Genomic DNA, 21,820 nt, shown 5'->3' with positions numbered 1-21,820 from the left:
GTCCAAATGGAATAACAACTAATGAAATAGACTTCATTCTCACTAACAGAAGATATATTGTGAATGATGTTACCGTACTGAATAAGGTAAATGTTGGAAGTGATCACAGAATGGTAAGATGTACACTTGATATAGATGTAGGAAAGGAAAGGAAAAAACTGACTCGAGTAAATAATACAAAGGTCTTTGAAATAACAGAGGAGGAGAAAAAGCAGTATGTACTGGAACTTAAGAACAAGTTTGAGCTTCTACAGACTGCTCAGGACCAAGATATCGACGAGGAATATTACAACTTTCTGAAAGTGATAAAGCCCAAGAAACCTATAGGGAAACAAAAATCCAAAGAAGAAAAAATTAGTCAAGAAACACTTCTCATGATGAACCAAAGACGACAAATGAAGAGCAAGAAAAACACTGACAGGGAGAAAATTGAGTATACTGAGTTATGCAAAGCCATTAGAAAGAGACTCAGAGAGGACATAAGAAGATTTAACACAAGAAAAGTAGAACAAGCATTAAGGGAAAACAAAGGATTTAAATCAGCAGCCATGAGCAGTAATACAGAAAGACAAATGATACTGAAACTGAAGAATAGCGATGGTGTACTTATAAACAGCAGAGAAGGCATAATTCAAATAGCAGAAGACTACTATAGAGAATTATACAAGGAGCGAGGGAATGATACCAGCAGTGGGGAACATGGATTGCAAAGTAGCAACACATACAACATACCCGATATTCTTCCTGATGAGGTAGAACATGCATTGAAGAAAATGAAGAATCGGAAAGCCCCGGGGGAAGATGAAGTTACTGTAGAGTTGTTAAAATTGGGAGGAAGAGACATAACACAAAAACTGGCAAGGCTCTTCACAAAGTGCATTAGTAAAGGTGTGATGCCTAAGCAGTGGAATAATGCAATCATAGTTTTGCTGCATAAGAAAGGAGATAAATCAGAAATTGGAAATTATAGACCAATTAGCTTGTTATCCCATATCTACAAGTTGTTCACAAGGGTCATACTAACAGATTAGAAAGAATACTTGATGAGAATCAACCGAAAGAGCAAGCTGGCTTTAGGACAGGATTGTCAACTATGGATCACCTTCACGTAATATCACAGCTAATGGAGAAAGCAAATGAATATAAAACACCATTATGCCTGGCATTTGTGGATTATGAAAAGGCATTTGACTCCATACAGCATAAGGCAATGTTTCGGGCACTGGAAAGACAAGGCATAGATACTCCATATATTATGATTTTGAAGAAAATATATGAGAGTGCTACATCCTTTATTAGACTAGACAAAGACGGTAGCAAATTTAAAATCGAGAAAGGAATTCGACAAGGAGACACAATATCTCCGAAGCTGTTTACTGCTGCCCTTGAGGAAGCTTTCAGAAGATTAGACTGGTCGCAGAAAGGAGTCAATGTGAACGGAGAATACCTAAACCATTTACGATTTGCAGATGACATTGTGGTCATAAGCCACGATCCCAAAGAATTAGAGGAAAATCTTAATCAGTTATGCACAGTTAGTAAGGATTTTGGACTAAAGATGAATATGGCTAAAACAAAAGTAATGATGAACAAGTATGCCACGGAAAGGGAAATAATGATTGAAGGAGCAGTAATTGAAAAGGTGGAGTCATACTTATCTGGGACAAGTTATTAGCTGTAATAATAAATGGCTGGAAGTCAAGAGAAGAATAAATTTTGGATGGATAGCATTCAGGAAATATAGTCACATACTGAAGAGCAATATCCCAGTTTGTCTGAAACGTAAAATAATGAATCAATGTATACTCCCCACCATGACTTATGGAAGTGAAACTTGGGCACTCACCAAAAGAATGGAAGAGAAGCTAAGAACTACACAGCGAAGAATGGAACGAATTATATTGGGAATCAGACTGTTAGATAAGAAGAGAAACACATGGATTAGGCAGCAAACTCAAGTAAAGGACATTCTTATCAAAACTAAAGAACTAAAATGGTCTTGGGCAGGACACATAGCTCGAAGACATGATGACAGATGGACTAAGAAAATAACAGAATGGTACCCAAGAGGAACTAGAAGAAAACCTGGAAGACAAAGGCGGAGATGGATAGATGAAATTCATGAGTTTTTGAGTAGTAAATGGATGGCCAGTGCTCAAAACAGAAGGAACTGGAAAGTTGCTGGAGAGGCCTTCATCCTGCAGTGGATTGAAAATGGCTGATGATGATGATTCTTGTTTTAGTTGGTAAAAACAACAGAATTAAAAATTAATGTCTGTTCTAATAATATAACATTCTTTCATTATTAAATATTAATGTCATGGATAAAAATATTTAAAATGTTTCATTTGAGTTTTAGACCAAAATGAATGTTGCAAATAAGTCAGAGGTTTGGGATAATTTCAGAAAGGTTGGAAAAGACAAGGCATGCTGCAATCATTGTAATAAAATGTTGAGCTGCAAAGAATCATCTACGAGCAATCTCCATAATCATCTGAAAGCAGTTCATAAAATAATTGACAAGAAAACAGAAACAAATCAACAAGCAAGAAACACCTGGACCTTCCTTCTGCCCACAAACAAGCCAGTATTTTTAATTTCATAAAAAGGAGCAGTTTAGAAGAAATTATAGCAAAACTTGCAGTGGATGGATTGTCCATCAATAACATTACAACAAACTTGTTCATAGGAGTCTTTGCAACAACAGGGGATATTCATTACCAAAAAACAACACTTGAGTAATGGATCTCATTCATACATTTTGACAATGGCAAACGTGAAACTATAAATGAATTGGATTGTATTAAGAATGGAAAAGTTTTCTAAAACTTTAGATGAGTGGACTAGCAAAAGAAATTGCAGATATTTGAATATCAACGTACACCATTTTGTGGAAGATTTTAATTTGGGCTTAGTTCCAATAGCTAGTTCCTGCAATGCTAAGAAAACATTAGAATTAGTTTGAGAGGCTACAAATTTTTAACTTGGATCTAGCAACTGACATAGTTGCAGCAACAAATGATGGTGCCGCTGTTATGAAAATTTGGCCAATCATCACCTATAATTAGAAATCAACTATGCTATTCACTCACCATACACTTAGCAGTTACTGATGTTTTATATAAAAATAAAGAAATTGCTGAAACCGATGTATGTTACAAGTGAGGAATCAGAAGATGATAGAGTGTGAAGATGACTGTGGTGAGGATTTTTAAAATTCTCTTGATCTAGATAACGACTGTGGATTCCCTATGTTGTCTGACAATTACAGAAAATGAATTTCCCAAATTAGAAATTTGCAAATATTTTAGAAAATCTCCCGTAAGAGATAGCATCCTTCAGAATTATGTAAAACAAGAAAAAGGAAAGGAATTAAGTCTGATTCTTGACTGCCAAATGAGTTGGAATAATTTAGAGGCCATGGTTGAAAGATATATGACATTAAAAGAATGTTTTAGCTTTGAATGATATTGGTACTTCTCATATGTGGAATGAAGCTTAATATCCTAAAATCATGGAGTTTCTTAGTGTTGGAACCATTGCTTCTAGCAGCTGAGACCTTAGGGTGGCAAGATGCCAATTTATTAACAAGTGAAGGTATATTTGAATTTCTGTTAAATGAACTAAAAAAAAATTAGACTGAAATTATTTCCAAATTATTAAATGCTTTAGAAGTACAAAAGTTGGATTGGTAACCCTTTTGCTATATTTGCAAAATTCACAAAACATTTCAACAAAGAAATTAGTGAATTTCCACTAGTTCCAAAACTTGATATTATTAAGTTATCTGGAAAAATATTGTCTAGAATATATTCAAATTCTTGTATGGAAACCGATTCCAATGATGAATATATTGGAGATGGAGAAACTATTAATCAGGGCAATGCTCTAAAAGAAGCCATGGAAAAATCAATTCATAGGTTTCTTGAAGAACCTAAAGAAATATCAAATCCGAAGACACTGAAGGCTGAATTTTCGGTATTTGAGGCAACCAATAAAAGAACAAAATTTAGATTTATTATTTGATGCCCTGAAAATGATCAAATTAAGTTCAGTAGCCAGTGAGAGTATTTTCTATTTCATACAATTTTTGTATCTAGAATAAGAACAAGATTAAGTAATTGTTCAGTGGAATTTTTGTTTTTTGAAATCTTATTTCCTGAAGAAAAATACTAAATGAAATAAATTTTTATATTTTGTACAGATTTGAGTTATTTCAGTTTTTTTTTTTTTATTTGGTTTTGTTTGTTTTATTTTTTGTTATTTTTGTAGTTCCATAAATATTAAACTGAAATTTTAAAATAAGTATAAATATTTTTTACTGTTTTAATTATATATTTTATTTTTTTTTGTAAAAATTTGAAAGCCAGTTTTTCAAGAGTTTTGTATGAACCCTAGGCTTAACCATTGCTTTATGATGAGATAATCACCTTGTCCCTGCTGGTATAGTTTCTATGTCATTGACAAAACCTGTGAACTGTTCTAGTAGCCTGTCTGCTTCCCGGAGAAGTCATGTAAGACTAAAATTATCCCTAGGATTTTTTTTATTTTTTCTGCCACACCTTTACTTTGTTACCACCTGGTTGGTATGTTATTCTGGAATTACTGCTGTCCATATGCAGTACTTGCATTTACCAATGCTACACCCCTAGTTCCACTTCTCAGCCCATCTGCCTAACATTTCTAGGTCTTGCTGCAGTAGCATGTTTGATTCCTGTCATTAACCACCCTGCCAACTTTTGTATCTGCAAGCTTAGACAATAAGTTTGTGATATGCCTTCATCAGTAGCGTTAACATTTAGAATGACTGCAATGGCCAATTTGACAGTTTGCCTACTTTAAATGATGCTTGTATCATGCACAATTGCAAATACTTCTGCACACATTTTTCTTTTCTTTTAAATTTTAGCTCTGTACCTAAAATTGGCAAATTAACAGATTTGACTATTTGCAAATTTCAATAAATAAGCTAATTTTTATTCAGTTAATCAAGTTTTCATATTTATTTACCTTGTGGCAAACATTTGCAATTTGAATCACCCTATGGTTTGTGCAAGTATATGCCTGGATGTGTATGTCTGCACTTCTGGCATGACACGTTCAGGGCTTAGTGTTTTGGTGTTACTACTATGTATTGCTGTGCCATGCAGTTCTAGTTTTGTCTGGGTGAAACTTTGTACATGGATAGATATTTCAGCAATTTTTAGTGCTAGTTTGATTGTTACTAAAATGTGGTGATCTTGTGGTCTTGCCCAAGAACAAATTCAAAAATATCTACAGGAATTAGAAAAGACTTAAAGAGTCTAGAGAGCAGAGTGGAAATGAATTTAGAGAAGAAAAAAGTGACATAGATGTCTAATGAAAAAGGCAAGGAATCTAGTAATAGTGAAAATAATACTCTGTATCCTTGTACATCAAGTGATACCATAGATGATAATACATGCCATCATAATTGTAAAAACTGTTGGACAGCAAATGTACTTAAATCTGGGTACATATGGGGAGTTATAAAAGCTGGTGGTCTTTCAGCTGGGTGTGCACTACAAATTTATGTAATTCATGATAACCCTGGACCAACTCCTTATGCAAGACAAATGTGTGTATGGATTCTGTGGTATGTGCACTTTGTTTGTGTACAAATAATGATCAAATACATGCAGAACTGCACTGAAATCAAAGTGCAAAGACAGTTGAAGGATAATAATTGGTCTTCATCCATTGAAGAACATGATGCTTTTATCACTATACTTTAAGCTCATGGAGCATATGCGGCTAGAAATTTAGAACTGGATAACTTGTGGTCAGTTGTATGTGGCCTCAGTTTTTATTTTTCATAATACAATGTCATGTAACAACTTTTGGGAAATTTTGGTTCATAAGATTTGATGTACATCCTTCAAGGAAGGAGCATCTGGGAAATAAATACATTTTGCTTAGCTTCAGAAATATAGTGCAAACTTATTTCTGACTGTAAGGCTAGCTATATACCTAGAGTAAACATTACAATAAATGAGCAGCTATTTTCAACTAAAGCTAGATGCTAATTAACCCCATTATGTGACCAAAAAAAAAAAAAAATTGGTATAAAGTTTTGGTTAGCAGCTGACAACTTAAATATCCATTGAATGGCTTTCCTTATTTGGGAAAATAATGCACCCAGCTACTCAATCACTTTCTGAATGTCCTAAAACTAATGGAACCATATTTGAATCAAGATAGAAATATATGTAATCACTGACTTCCTTACTGGTCTTGAATTAGCAAAGAAATTAGTCCAAAAAATACTACTATAGTGGGAACTGAACAGTGCTTGTAAAGAAGTTACAATATCCATAAAAAAAAAGCAGAATTATATTCCACTTCAGTTTTCAAACTTGATGATTGTACTCAGAATTATCAGGCCAAGGTAAATAAAAATGTCATAATCTAGAGTACACTTCATGCAAGTATTGATAAGTAATGGTACAAAGAAGCCTGATATGGTATTATATTACAATGAAACAAAAGTACTGGATTGATATTTTAGACCAAATGGCTAAAAAAATGTTCAACAAAATTAGGCTTTATGTAAATGCCCAGTTCTCATCTTTTATAATATATTAGATTTTGTGGTAATTGATGCTTGGGTTATTTATAAAGAAGTGACAGGGAAAGTTATGAAGAGAAGAGATTTTACATTGAATCTAGCTGAAGAACTCGAGAAAAGAATATATAGATTTGCGGCAACTGAAACCAGTAACAATAGTGGCCTTGTCAAACCTTTAAAGGCATCAGTACCAAATTAGGTGATGCAAGGCAAACAAAACTACAGAAATGTGCACTGTAAAATGTATGTATACAGAAAGTATACAGGAACTGTTAGGGAAAAAACTTGTTTAAATTGTTCAAATATTTGCTGTTAGAAATTTTGTGCATTTACCATTCATAAGCACAATTGTGTACTATTGCCAGTTACTTTATATCATTACTTTGTTGAAAATGCAAATTAAGTCTGTTTTATGTAAAGCAGTCAATGACACAGCAACATTGGTTTTGTATTTTTGCTAGCCAGAAGTTCTACTGTAAAATAAACCATTTTTTAACAGTAATGGGCCTGGCACTGAATCCTGAGGGACTCTACTAATAACATGAGTTCAAGGAGAGTAGTGCCCATTTATAACCACCCTCTGTCTTCTGTCACTTAACCATCCCTTTTTTACAAACTGACACCATATTTAGATTTCAGTAAAAGTATTTTACTGAAATCTAAATATGGTGTCAGTTTGTGTCCTTTGTTACAGCATCTGACTTGTTTATTGGGCTTACTCTTAAAGAATAAACTTAATTTTGCTATTCATAGCTTACCTTTGGATGGCTTATCTAAAAAAAAAAATTGAACATCCTAAGAGCAGTCTCCACTCTTGGGGTGCTGATAGAAGCACCCCCTTATCTCTCTATAGAATGTTAATTTGGTCTTGCTTGGATTATGGATCAGCAGTCTGACTCTGCAAGGACTAGTTCTCTATATTTGAATACCACCTAGCATATTGCCCTTAGGATAACAGTGAGCTTTCAGAACATCTGATCCACAGCTTCTATTGAGGCACATGAGCCCCCTTTGGCACTTAAGGAGCAAATTTTTGCTGTTTAACTGTGGCAAAAATTAAAAGTATTCCATCTCACTCCAGCTGGGAATACCTGTTTGATTCTCAATATGTGATGCTGTTCAACAATAAAATAAACTTTCCTGTGAGATTGATTGGAAGAGCTCTTGCTCAGTTGGGACATCATCCAAGACCTTGCTACTCCTGAACCTCCTTGGATCTTCCTTACCTGTGTGACAATTTATTTCTACAATTGGGAAAATGCTCCCTAGCAAATAGCAGTTATGTGAAGCACATCTCAAGCTACATATCTATACTTGTTTACTCCAAAACAGTTGTAGATTCTGCAGCAGTTTTTCGCTTTCTCACTAGCTGTTTTGCTTATGGAATGTAGTGTGTGTGTGTGTGTGTGTGTGTATATATATATATGCTACAGAATTGTGTGCAATAAAATTAGCCATAGATAACATAAAGAATCGCCATTTCAAGTAAGTTCTGATATATACAAACTCCTTACATTCTATCACTGCCATACTTTCCACATTTTCATCTGATCCTGAAATAATCTAGATTGTTGCACTATCAAAGATCCAACCAGATGGCCACTTTCTGCTGGATCCATGGACATTTTGGCATCCCAGGTAGTGAACATGTGGATCATGCTGCTGAACATCCTGATACAGAATCTTCCTGTCACCTGAAAGTGCCTTACACTGTCTTCACATCCATTATAAAAAAAAATATAAAATAATAGAATATATGAATCACTGCCTTCAACTGTGGAAAACTCAAATCTCCTACAGATAAAAAAAAAAATAATAATAAATAAATAAAATAACTGCAGCTGTGGACATCTACTTTCAGAGAAGCAATTCTGGCTAGACTTTGCTCTGGTCATTCCTATCCAGCTAACAATCAAGCATATCCTTATCAAATGTCCTGAACAGCCAAGAATCTAGAAATCTAGCTTTAGCTCTTTCCAACTTGCAGGAACCATTTAACTTTATTACACATTCTTGACAATGATAACTTTTGAAGAACTCTTTCAATATTTGAAATGCATAAATTTATCTTAGTCTCTGATAATCATAATATGGAAAATTTTCTAAGTCATGAACAGCCACAATGTGACTAGGAGGCCCTTTGTACCAAAAACCCTTAAATACAACAGCAACTGCTTCAGACTAGTCAGTATTGTACCCCACAACAAACTTGTGCTCTGATTTCCATATAATTAGATTCTTATGAGAACCCCTACCATGCTTTTTTACAATAGAAGTCAAGCTTATAGGTCTAACTACTCGTGTTGCCCTTTGACCTCTTAGTGATTGAGACAATTGTATACCTCTGATCTATAGGAAGCTCCCCTGAATCCAGATTCTCTCATTTGTCCAAGGGCCAAATATAGCTAAATTATCTTTAAGATAACTAATCCATCTTTTAGCTATGTTAAACGAAACAGGAAAATTAATCCTATTAGCCCCTGTGTGCCCCCTTTTTTTTTTTTTAAGCTTCAATTCCCCTTCTCATTTCTAATAAAATCAAGTTCCTCAAATCATGTCAACATAGTACTATTAATATACTGAAGTGTATTGGCTTCTACACATCAATATAATTAAATAGCTATAATATATTAAACTATGAAAGATAATTTAGTCTAGAGTATGATATGTTTGTTATTTGGTTTTTAGGAGCATTAGCGACTAAGGCCATATTGCTCCTGGGATATGCGGTGGTCATTCCCTGACCTTCCGGCATCCTCCGTATTTGGTGGTCACGGGCTCGAACCCCAGTCTAATCAAGAAGCGTGTGCTACGCACTGCTGCTCCTGCCCACCTGGCTACGGAGGTGCCAATTATGATATGACATCAACATTGTTTGTATCCACAGTATTCTGACATTTGAAAGTTATAAATGGTTACCTAATTAACAGTTTTTCTGCCATGAAGGTGTTTAAAATAGCCTCTCAAGCTGTTTTTAAGAGGGCTTTATAAAATTAGTTTTGACCAGTGTCTTGCAAAACCTTTGTCCTGAGAGGCTTCAGGAAATTTTCACCCAGATATTCTTTTGTATCTGCAGGTACAATAAACATGTCAAACTCAGAACTATAAATTTGTCATATGGCTGTATTTGAATATAATGAAAATCACCACAATTTAGGGTAGTTGGAAAGGGGGAGAATTGGAATCTAAACTCTACTCATAGAAAAATGTCTTGCATTAAGCAAATTGCTAGCCTTATGGAAACAATACTTGGATGGTATTTGGTTGTTTGTGCAGTATTTCACCTCTTGTAAGCTTCTTTCTTAGTAGTTTTATGCATATGATTTCAAGTCTTTACTATAGATATACTCATAAGTTTTGAATTATTTTTTCTTTATCTTGATTTAGTGGGGTGAGCTTACCAAGCAGTCCAACCAGGATGCCGTTCTCTTGACTTTCACCTTCCACCTGACAGAAAACATTAATGTGAAGTGGGATACAGTACTGTGGCAGAATATGCTCTATGTGCAGGTGCCAGATGGAATTTTGCCAGATGGGTCCAAAGAAGCGTAAGTTTTTCTTTTTCTGCATTTCAAGTAGCTCATTTTTGATGGAGGGAACAAAAAAATTATGGCAATTCTTTATAAAATTTGCATAATCTCATTGGAGTCTCAATTCTTTTGCAGTTTAATAAACGGGGATAAAAATTTGCAACCATTAGAAAAGTAATTGAATAATTTGCTTGTGAATTTCATTAAATAGTAATGTGCTACTTCAACACTTAATTAAAAATTGAATAATAGTCACAATTGCCTCTGTCCACAAAATTAAGTGGATTCAGTTGCAATCCTTTGCTTTTTTTTTGTAAGCCATTTTATAAATGCAATGTTATATTATATTTAGTTTGGAAAGACTGTGCTGTAAAGCTTGAACTCAATTCAGCAGTTTTTGTTCTAAACTTTATTGCTCCAGCCAGGAATATCTTGAATATGTTCACAGCTATACTATTATTAGCAATACTAGTGGCAAATGATGCAAGCATATACAGCCAGCATCTGCCAAAAAAAAAAGCTACCCATTTCCACTACACCAGATGGTAGGCTATTTGCTGGCTGAAAGCAGCTTTTGTATATCTATCTTGCAGCCATCCTTCTTGAATTTATCCCCTTGTATGTGTGCTCTCATAAAAAGTAAGAATACCACCAAGTTTACTCAATCCATTTAAACCCTTAAACCTGGTGGTCTCCTTATAAGTGCCTAGTTTGCAAGCAGTGCTGTTTGCAGAATGGCAGTCTTTTATAATAAGAATACTACCTTTTGATCTAGTAGCTCTTCTGTGTACTTGTTCAGAGATCTATATTTCTTAATGGTTTCCAGTACCATATGTAGTACTCAAGATGTGGGTTAACCACTGCATTATACAGTAGTTTAATCACCTTGTCCCTGCTAGCAAAGTTCCTGCATGTAATTGACAGAACCCCATGAGCTGTTCTAGTGGCGCCTCTGTAGTCAGATGGGCAGGAGCAGCAGTGCGTAGCACACACTTCTTGATTAGGCAGAGGTTAGAGCCCGTGACCACCAAATATGGAGGATGTGGAAAGGTCAGTGAATGACCACTGCATATCCCTGGAGCAATATGGCCTTAGTTGCTAATGCTCCTAAAAACCAAATAACAAATAGCTGTTCTAGCATCTTGTCTGTGCTGCTCAAACTGTGTGGGATTTTACAATTACTCCAGGTCTCATTCTTCCACACCTTTGAGTATTATATGACCTAATTGGTATGTTATTCTGGTATTACTGCTGCCCATATGCAGTATGTTGCATTTACTAATGATAAACCCAAATTGACAAATGTAATTAAAAAAAATACCTGTCAACCATGTACTAAAATAACTGCTATAGTGTAGCATATTTGCAACTTACTGTATGCAAATCTCCATCAAGTTTGTTAACATCTATTCATAAGACAATCTCAACCCTTGCATGGTCAGTTTCCTTCACTTGGTATTAAAAACAATTTCAAGTATTGCCTGAAAACATAGTAGTTAAAACCACCAACTGGTAACAGCTTGGGTTTCTCAAATACCATATACCCTGTGTTGTATCTGATAGATAACTCCCTATTTTTATCTTTATTACTGCTGAAACAAGGGTTATATGCACTAATTTCAAGCTTCTTAATGTTGCTTCCCCCAATCACCTCTCAGATAGACTAACCACTCAGACATCTATAAGTATATAAATGTTGTAATCAGTTACAAAGTATGACAATGCAGTTCAGGTTTAGTCTGTAGGTTTGGTGTATGCCAAACCAAATGAACAATGACTACAATAAGATTCTATTGTATGAACAACCCTTTTGCATCCTTCACTATCTCTGCCTATCTTAATACTTCTGTGGTAAGAAATTAAGGTGGTACATGCCAATTGATTTCTTTGTTAAGAATCTTTGTGGCTTCTTAGTTTGGGCATATGCTAAAGACAAGGATTATAAGCCACCACCCTAAAGATTGATAAACTAAAAGGAATCAATTGTTTTAGGCAATGTTTTGGCCAACTTCATGTAGAAAGTCTTGTTTGCATACTCATTCCTGCCATCCAAGTATTAAAAATCAGTTAGCAATATTACTGTCCCATGGTGTCTGTTTGCAGCACCATATGCTTTACATTCTCAGCACATTCCTTGTGCTAGTTCCATGTGACCTCCTATTTTATTAAGAATGAAAAGGAAATTAGTTTATTACTAGGCATACAAGTGGAACAGTTAAAACAGATTGTGGAAAGAAAATTCTGCCATGTTTAACATAATATGAATTATATAATAATTCAAGATCATGTATTTAAGATATCTAAAATACTGAGAGATGATATTAAACATGCTGATTCTTATAGATGAGAGTAATAAGTCTCAGCTTGAGATATTTAATTCAGTTGCATTTTGTCAGTTTCAGTCAATTCATTAACTTGATAATGTATTATATATTTTAAGACTAAATATTCTTCTCAAATATATTTAGTCTCTTCCAAGACTTCCTCATTATTTGGAGGGGTGTGTATGAGAAGATATTATATTGTGTTTTGACATTTTTGTTTTTTTAGGTTTGTCACCCTACTGGAATTTTCAGAGGAAGAACTTCAGTGCACTAATGTTGTAGTGTGCTTCAGCAAGAGCCGTTCAGATAGAGGTAAGTTGTCAATCCTCATTAATAAGATTGTCCATGGTTAGTTGCCTGACATGTCAGATTAGCTGATACTTCTTTTATAAGTGATTCCCTTAATAAACACTGAATAAAGCCTTCAATTTTTTAAGGTTTTATTCAGTGTATATCATCTGTATTGTGTTGTTTGTATTTTTTTAAGTGAATGTCGTTTCCAGTATATAGAATATAAAGCTGGTATGAATTTTTTCCTGTGTTTTTTAAAAAAAACAGGATACCAGCCTTGTATTAATTCCTCTCTCATATTTTGTTGGGTATAGGCTTTTGACAATCCCAGATGTGTGAATTTATCCCTTGGATAAATCCATAATTATTCGTGGGATTAATCAGTGTTACAGATTACAATATTCTTTTCTGTTCAATAAAAAGGAATTGGTCATTTAATTTATAACATAGTTTAATACTGAAATAGCATTGGAACAGAATGCTGGAAATGTGCATCATGTGGCAAGAAGGTTCATTTAACCTGCATTCTCTACTCCCAAAAAAAATTAATTATATACATGAGTCTTCTTGAATGTTGAAAGAAGGGCAACAGCAGTGGATTTTATCTCCACTGCTGATTCTCCTTTCATCTACCATTCATTTCAGTAGAAACACCCCTAAAAGCTTTTCTGTAAACAGGAAGAAGAAAACTTCTAGCTTTTACTAGAAAATTGCACTTAAAAATGGGCACTATTTCTGAGCTGGTACTCCATGAGTAACTCATCACTTGGATTCTGTATTGAGGAATAAATTTTAAATGTGTTTTCTGACATTCTGCATAAATTAGGGAGTATTCTGTTGTGCTCTATACTCAACTAAAGGTTGAGAAACACTGGTTTAATGTAATAGGATTACTTTGGTAGCAATTCAGTGAGGTTTTTTTTTTTATGTAACTTAAAATTTGAATGTTTTAATTGCATGAAAAGTTCTTTTGCATCAAATTTTCAGTAATAACCTTTCTCACAATTTACTTATGGTGGCCTGCCAGATATTTTTAATAAATCAATCAACAAATGGTTAGGATCCTTGTAGCTTACTTGGCTTCTTCCTCCCAATATTAAAGGGGAGAATTAAATTGGTTATTTTTTCCAATAACTGGTACATGATTTTACCCACAGTTGATTACTGTTAACTCTTCATGGGCACCAGACTTTATCTTAAATTTCTTATCTTGCAAAAATAAATTGCAAAGCAATAAGTACAGACTGTATAGAATATTAAGTTACTTCCCAGTGCAGATTCAGATAGCCATTTCACCAGATCATGTGTATGTGTGTCAATATTAGTGGGTCTGTGAAGTGACTTCCTAATGAAGTTGAGCCCTTTAAGACAAGTTAAGGCTCTTGTAGTATGTTATCAATTTTATTGATGGCATATACAGAGTAATTTTTAGGGTGTAATAAGAATGCATTGAACTGGGAGAGTCCTGTGTGCTGGAGGATTGCCAACATTTTTTTTTCAATATGTAAAAGAACTAAGTGAGTAATTACCATCCACTCAATCTGACCTCAGCAGTAGAGAAAATCACTAAAACAACAATTGAGTGCAGTAAAAGTCCATCTAGATAGAAATGGAATTCATGTAAAAAGAGGGACAGTTTGTGAAGAAAAATTGTTTAATCAACTTGGCTAGCTACTTTTAAAATATCCTGAAACTCGTGAGTTGGTTTCCTGTTGACAGTGTAGTGATTTTGTTGCTACCCTCTCACTTCCAAGTCTGGGTTCCGTTCCCATCTGTCTTTAGGAATTTCTAAAATGCCTTCTTTAATCAAAGATGTAATTAGCCACTCTACTGGGGAAAGTAGTTTTCTCCCAATAGGTTATTCATATATATATTTTTTTTTTTTTTTTTTCTCAGCCTATAAACAGACATGGTCACTGTATTATGTCAGATGACTTAATTCACTGTTCCTAAAAGTCTTTTGCAACAGACTGGATGTGGAAAATAATTTTCCACATTATTTGGATTTTAACAAAGCATTTGACTTGGTACTGCACATTATTACTGTATAAGTTGGAAAACATGGGATTACAGGGAACATCCTTAGATCTCATGGACAACCTGGATTGTAGGTAGGCTGAGGCTCAATTAATGGTTACTCTTCAAGTAAGGTTTTCCAAGGACTGTTAATGGGACTGTTTTTAATTTTCTTAGATGGGATTTGAAGGGATCCAGAACCTGTCAAGGTCAGGAGTGCAGTTAATGATCAATACCAAGCAGTGCTGCTTCAGGAGATTGATAGGCTTCAGTGTTGGTCAGAAGTGGCTGTGTTTTAATCCATCAAATTGCTGTTAAGTCTGCTACTTGGGAATAGCAATCCCAAAGTAATTTATCTCAGTGGACTGGATTTCAAGTATATGGAGGGGTTTAAGAGGTGGGTGGACAGAATTTGTACAGTGCAAACAGGCAGCAAGGACCCATGGTGTCTTATCAATGATTTATACAACATTTGATTGTAGTGATAAAATCATAATCTGACTGTATAAGGTAATGAACACAACCTTAAGAAAGCATTAAGCTTATTGAAAGGCCTCTCAAAATGGGCAAATGATGCAAATAGCAAAGATGCATTCACATGAGGAAAGACTTAAATATGTGGGCTTTATATGGCCTAGAAACTTAATCTTAAACAGAGCCTATGTGAGGTCTGAAAGGAGGGAGTAATATGAATGAAGATGATGAAATTAACTGTTATAAACAATTTCAGAACTAGGGGCTAAAAAATCAAATTACAGAGCAAGCAGGCATGCTAATTTCTTTTAGCCAACAAATTGTTGATTACTGAAATAAGTTTTTGCCATTGGTACTTGAGGCTGACAGCTTTGGGAAATTAAAATAGGCACTTATCTACATGAGGATTGAATCAATGTTTTTTGCCTAGTGTATATAATGTGGAAAAACTTAGATTTTTAACATCATGGCTGACAGTGGTGTCATTGTCTGACTTTCAGAGGTACTTTCATACTGCCACCTATTAAAACAAAATATGCTGTTAGTTGGTAATAGAAGATATGGCAGCACACATGCAAAAAATTAAGCAATTTGTACAAATTTGTTACTTTTTTTGCAGCTGAAATCTTTTTACATCTTGCTTCCAAAGTATGCTGAAGTTTTTAGGCTAAGCAGAATTTGGAATATAACTTTCCTAATAGAAGGGGGGGGGGGAAATCAGTTGATTAGGATAAATTTAGAAATTGTAAAACCCAAGCAGTAAATTAATATAATTGTAACAACTAATTTCAGTCCGGGTACAACAGAGGGCTAGACAACAAATCATTTTAACTTAATAAGAAAGATCCTGCTGCCAAAAATTGATTGAGTGTGCACATTTATTCTGTGGACTATGAACATACAAGGACCAGTACAAAATTAATGCCTCCTAATTTTTTCTTTCAAATGTGGTGCCTTAGATCATGTCACTGAGTTGCCACTAGTGGTCTAGTTTCACCGTACTGAGTGGCAATGTGATCGGTCTTGAGTGCAGCACACAGATGGTTCAAAATGGATGTTATAGATATACATAGCAAGCAAAGAATGGTGATTTGAATTTCTTACCAAGGAAGAGGCTCCTATTGAAATCCATATGCATCTCAAAAATGTTTATGGTGACAATACTGTAGATGTGAGTTCAGTTAGATGTTGGGTAAGATGCATTGAAAGTGACATTGTTGACAAGCCTTGAAGTGGCCAGTCAGCAACAACAGACAAGGGTCTGATCAAAGAGGACTGCTGCATCACAACATGCAAATTGTGAGAAGCAGTAGGTATAGGGAAACCTGCTGTGATAACTATCATAAAGGAACTAGGCTACAAAGTTTGCACCTGGCAGACCCCAAAATTGCTGACACAAGAGCACGAAGAAGCTCAAAGTCATCTATACAGCACTTTCCAGTGCTAAGAGAGTGAAGGAGACGGGACCTGCTTGTGGACTTCTTTGAACGTGGCACCACAATCAACTCAATTGATACATGGAAACATTGAAACCCCACAGCACATGATTCTTGCAAAAATAAAACTACAATGATAAAAATGAGAAATACTAGTAAGTACAGTACAAATGATTTTTATTGAAGTATGTACATACCAAAAGAATATAAGCGAAATATGTACTGTATTTTTTATTTTGAAAAATAACTGATCAGCTTAGTTTGCAGTTTTTTTATTCTTTTTATCTGCATACATCTCTTTATAACATAGAATGTTTTGCAGCAGCTGCCTTACTTTCATCCCTCGTTTGATGTTTGGATCTAGAAGAATACTCAGTGGCATTACATTTCTTCTTTCTACTCATATTTGCGTATAAAGGTGTAACATTTTTTAAAAAAATCTTTAATAAAAATACACAGCAAAAAAATATTTGTACAGCTTACGCACAATCAACAACCTCGCTGCTCGGAGTCTAGACTGTTTAATGATCTATCAAAGCTAGCAGAGTCCATATATAATAGTTGCGACAACAGCCAGCGTGGCCTTGAATCCACAACACATTGGCCTACGTGCTGGCATTATAATAAATACATACATATCAAATGTATTGGTGCGTAATGCAGTTAATTTTTTTTATTTGTAAACCACGCTATAGCAAAACCCGTGCTGTTCAAAACCACGCTATGCAAGGTATTCCTGTACTGAAAATTGGCCAAAGATCTCCCCATGGGGTTTAAGAACAGAATGAGCTTTACCTTCCCAATGACTTTTGAATCTTTCTTTGGGTATAATGACTTTCTGCTGCATCCTTCATCACTTGTTTCTGGTTCAAAATGTCTGCATGTCTCATCTACAATTGCTGTGAACCAAGAAGTTTTCCCTTCCTCTTTATAAAATTCATCAGGTGCTGCAGACAGTTTTTTTATTTGTTATACAGTGAGACAGAACTCACTTAATGTTAGACCTTTCTACAATCTTTTGTGAGTAATGATGTTAACAGACTCATCACTGATATCCAGCTCTCTGGTCACATCTATTGTACACTAAACCAACCTGTTATCTGCCAAGATATTTTATTTGGTGACTGGGCAGGGTTGCCACCAGAATTTTCCTTCCTTCACAATAAACTTGTCCATTCATGCACTTCTGAACATTATGTACAATTTTCAACATGCACCTCTCCATGTGCCAGTGAGTTTCTTCTCGACAGCCTCTGCTATAAGAAACTAGTGTATTGTGTTAGCTTGGATGACCCATTTATGAACTCTTCCTGTTACTGAAATCCCAAATTGCTGCTCATAAGGGGTAAATTTGGAGCTGGTACTAACAATGCTGTCTGGACTCTGTCTTGTATATAAGCATGTGATTGGGTAGAATAGTGAGTGTGGCTGCATAAATAAATGCAGCCACATAAATGTTAATAGCACCATAATTAATCCCAGAAGATTGATTCTGCTGTATGCTGATAATTGGCTACTGTACTGTATTCTGCTGATTCAATTTGTATGCCAAGTCAAACAATTGTGCAGATATGTTATGAAATGAAGTGTAAGAATTAATGAATTTCAAATGGAGAGAAAAAAAATTGTATATTAGGAAAATTAAATGGATCATTAATTCCATAGGTGGAATAGATTTTATACTAAGGTATGTTCAGTTTCACTGAATGAAATTGCTTTGATATCAGCTCTGAGATTTCATTATCAACAAATTTCTGCTGTAGGACTTGATCCTTATGAGACTGCTGTTCAGTCAAGTCTGATCTGGATTTGGTAGAAAATCTATAGGCATGACAAGGTTGTTCCCTAGTTATTCAACAGATCATTCCTGCTACAATTTCTCTCCTTCCTTCCTTCAACAAATTTTGAAACCTGCTTATGGAAGCATTTGGTACCACAAATTTATATAAATGAAAGGTATGTGGAATGGGCACCTCCGTAGCCAGGTGGGCAGGAGCAACAGTGTGTATCACATGTTGCTTGATCAGACCAGGGTCGAGCCTGTGACCACCAAATGCGGAAAGGCCAGGAAATGACCACCGCATATCCCCGGAGCAATATGGCCTTAGTTGCTAATGCTCCTAAAAACCAAATAACAATGTGGAATGAGAGAGTAGGTGGCTAATGAATAACCTTAAACTGTCTATGGAATTTCCCTCTACTACACCTGACATTGTCATACTCAAGTACTGGTTGCTCAAGAGCTCAAAGCACACTGGCTTAAATATGCAGCCATGACAGTGGATCTTAAATTGTACAGTTTGGCAAGAAAGTGATTATTCAATTACTTAATCTCATAATTAAAGATTAGTCGTTAGTTCTGGTTAAAATCTTACCCTTGTTCTTCTTAACACATTTGCTGCCAGCTTGACCTGTAACCTTAGTGAACTGAATTCAGAATCACTGGTTTGAATTAATCTGGATTGGGGTGACAGACATTTTTGTGGGTTTTCTTCTCACTTTGGCAGAATTAGCCACTGATGAATGTTGCTTGGCAAAAAGAATTTGTTTTTCTTCCAGAAATTGGAAGAGTGATTCTTAAAGTCAGTTTTTCATCCACATGGATTAAAGTAAAAAAAAAAAGTAAAGTGCAGCCATTATCAACCCACTGCAGGGTGGAAGCCTCCTCAACAATTCATGCTGAGGGAAATGGACCATAATCTGCCACGCTGGTCCAGTGCGGGTTGGCAGATCGACCGTATTCAGCAGTCAGGGGCTTGAACCCCGGTCTACTCAAAGAGCGTGTGGATTAGAGACCACTTAACACATGTGCATCACCTAGAAATGAATATCTTAAGGCAATTCAAATAGTATAATCCACCTTCTCAGATGCAAAACATATATTGGCAAAATCATGGAGATCTCTACAGTGCAATGTGGCCTAAGCAGCCCTTGCACCAAAAAAGTACAAAAATGGTTTTTAATAATGTGTAATAAATTCAAAGCATGAATCTTCTTAGTCTTTAAAATAATTGTTATCCATGAATAAGTATATTCAGTTATGAGATTGAAATAGTTTAGATTTTGCTCTACATACAACTGTTTTTTGCTTTTATTAACAGCTGCACTGATTCGCACATTCATGTTCTTGGGTTTTGTCAGCCTGATACCAGGACATCAACTTGCTCCCAGTAATGCAAATGAAGATTTCATCTACATGGCATACAGCTTTTGAACAATTGCCTGTTCTCTCCATATTAAAATTGATTGCTATACCTGCATATGAAACTTCAAGGTCAGTTGACTGCTTGCCTGAACTGTTGGACGTGGTTTCTCCGCACTGCATATTTCTCCAAAGTACTTTGGCTTAATCTGACATGTTGGCGGATGCTGTTTGAGTTAATAAAAAGTAAAATCATCAATCTTTTATCAGTCTGATGTTGTTCCATCACACACACAAAAAAAAAAATAGAACTTTGATCTTTTTGTCTGTACACAATTTCTTACAGGGACCAAATGTGTTTATTCAGGACAAACATTTCCTGTCTAAATGTGTCAATATAAAAAGCCTCTGTCCTCTGGAGATAGGTACTCTGTGTTTGTGGCTAGACATGTTCAAGTCATTCCTAATTGTAGTATTTTTTAGCTAGATTGTATGAGTATTTGTGTATTTGCCTTTCACCACTTCATCCAGATAGCTCATTAAATGTTAACACAATCTCAGCTTAAATGCTGTTATAGATGTTTTTTGAATAACTTTTAAGATATTTTAAGAATGTTTGGGATTTTGGATTCACTGTATTGATTTATTTTTCCTTGTGATTTGTCCAATAAACAAATTCATATGTACAACTTGTGTGAATGTCATTAGTATTATTGCTTGTCAAAGTAAATATACATCTATAAATGAAATATAAAATTGAGTTTGCTTTATGAGCAGGATGTAGTAACACTTCAAAATCAACCTGAGTGCATACAAATGAGTTTACACCAGAATCATTCTGAAACTGAACATTTATACAGTAGACTGTTGAAATAACAAACACCCCAGGTAACAGAATATTCAAACTAACGGATGATTACATAAGCATAGAGCCAACCGGGCTAGCCAGGTGGATAAAATGCCTGCCTGGCAACCCAAAGGTCACGGGTTCGAATCCTGCCTCGGGCTTTAATCAAAGTACTGCAAAAACCTTGGGAGGTGCATTATGGCCACAGAAGCTGATGCACCAACGACTACCCAAAAAAAACATAAGCATAGATGTCTTGCAGTACTGAAAAAAAGAAGTCATGTGATTACCATATTTCTTTAAGTTCGGCATTTTGAAGGTAAACTCTGTACTGATATCGTGAATTATACTGCTGTTTGTTCTTTTAATTTAAAAAAAAAAAAAAAAATGTTAAAGCTTAGTGACAAACTTGATCTAATAATAGAAAATAGAATGGGTATAAGTAGGAGTATTAAAGGAATATAACATTGGATTGTCAACATGTTTATTTTATTTATGTGCAGTTAATAAAATTGCATTCTTAATCTATTTCTTATTTAGTCTCATTTCTCATTAATTATATTAAAAATAAAACTTTCTAGATGACAGAAATCAAAATGGCATCTTGAATCCCCAGAGGTGCTGTTATTCTGAAAGTCTACTGTAGTTCACTAATGTGTCCATTTCACTAAACAAAAAATCTGTTTCAAAAACTGCATGGATTTTATATATATATATTTTTTTTTTTATGGAGAAATTCACTGTTGCTGAACTGTGGTGACTATTGTTAGTAATATCAGAAGGAATGACCTACCATAAATCAGAAGAAAACTTCTGAATAGTTACAGATAAGCTGGTACAAGAAAATTTAATCTTGTTCCAGGCCTGTGATTATCCATAACTATAACTTTACAATTACTAGTTATCAGATGTGGCAGCCAGCATTTCTTATACCATTCTTAAGCCAGCAGTGGTCATGTAGGATCTAAAAGGTTTTTACAAAACAACTTTTTTTTTCAAGGTTAATGATGAAACAGTTGGTACTTTCCTAAATATAGACCATTGTTTTATTTACATTTATTTAGGAAGGTTATGCAGTTGTAAAAAGTTTTGAATGTAAACATTGTGGCAATTTTTGTTACTAAATTTGCTTTTATTTGTACTACTTTGTTTCAGCTTATTGTAAAAAAAGTTT

The 21,820-nt window shown here is 34.9% G+C and overlaps 1 protein-coding gene across 1 annotated transcript in view; it reads left to right on the top strand.

Moving 5' to 3' along the window:
- Positions 1-20,488, top strand: part of LOC150088334 (ornithine decarboxylase antizyme 1-like) — a 64,899-nt gene extending 44,411 nt beyond the window's left edge. Inside the window, exons 3-5 of the mRNA XM_090369454.1 lie at positions 9,974-10,134; positions 12,667-12,752; positions 19,759-20,488. Of these exons, the coding sequence (XP_090225580.1) occupies positions 10,082-10,134; positions 12,667-12,752; positions 19,759-19,871 (252 nt within the window). The 5' untranslated portion in view covers positions 9,974-10,081 and the 3' untranslated portion in view covers positions 19,872-20,488. The remainder of the gene's footprint in view (positions 1-9,973; positions 10,135-12,666; positions 12,753-19,758) is intronic.
- The last annotated feature ends 1,332 nt before the right edge of the window (positions 20,489-21,820 follow it).

This window comes from Mastigoproctus giganteus, chromosome 3 (assembly GCF_048544385.1).
Source record: "Mastigoproctus giganteus isolate SK-2022 chromosome 3, ASM4854438v1, whole genome shotgun sequence".
NCBI lineage: Eukaryota > Metazoa > Arthropoda > Arachnida > Uropygi > Thelyphonidae > Mastigoproctus > Mastigoproctus giganteus.
Note: the sequence above shows the minus strand (reverse complement) of the source record. Positions and strands in the feature narration are given on the sequence as shown.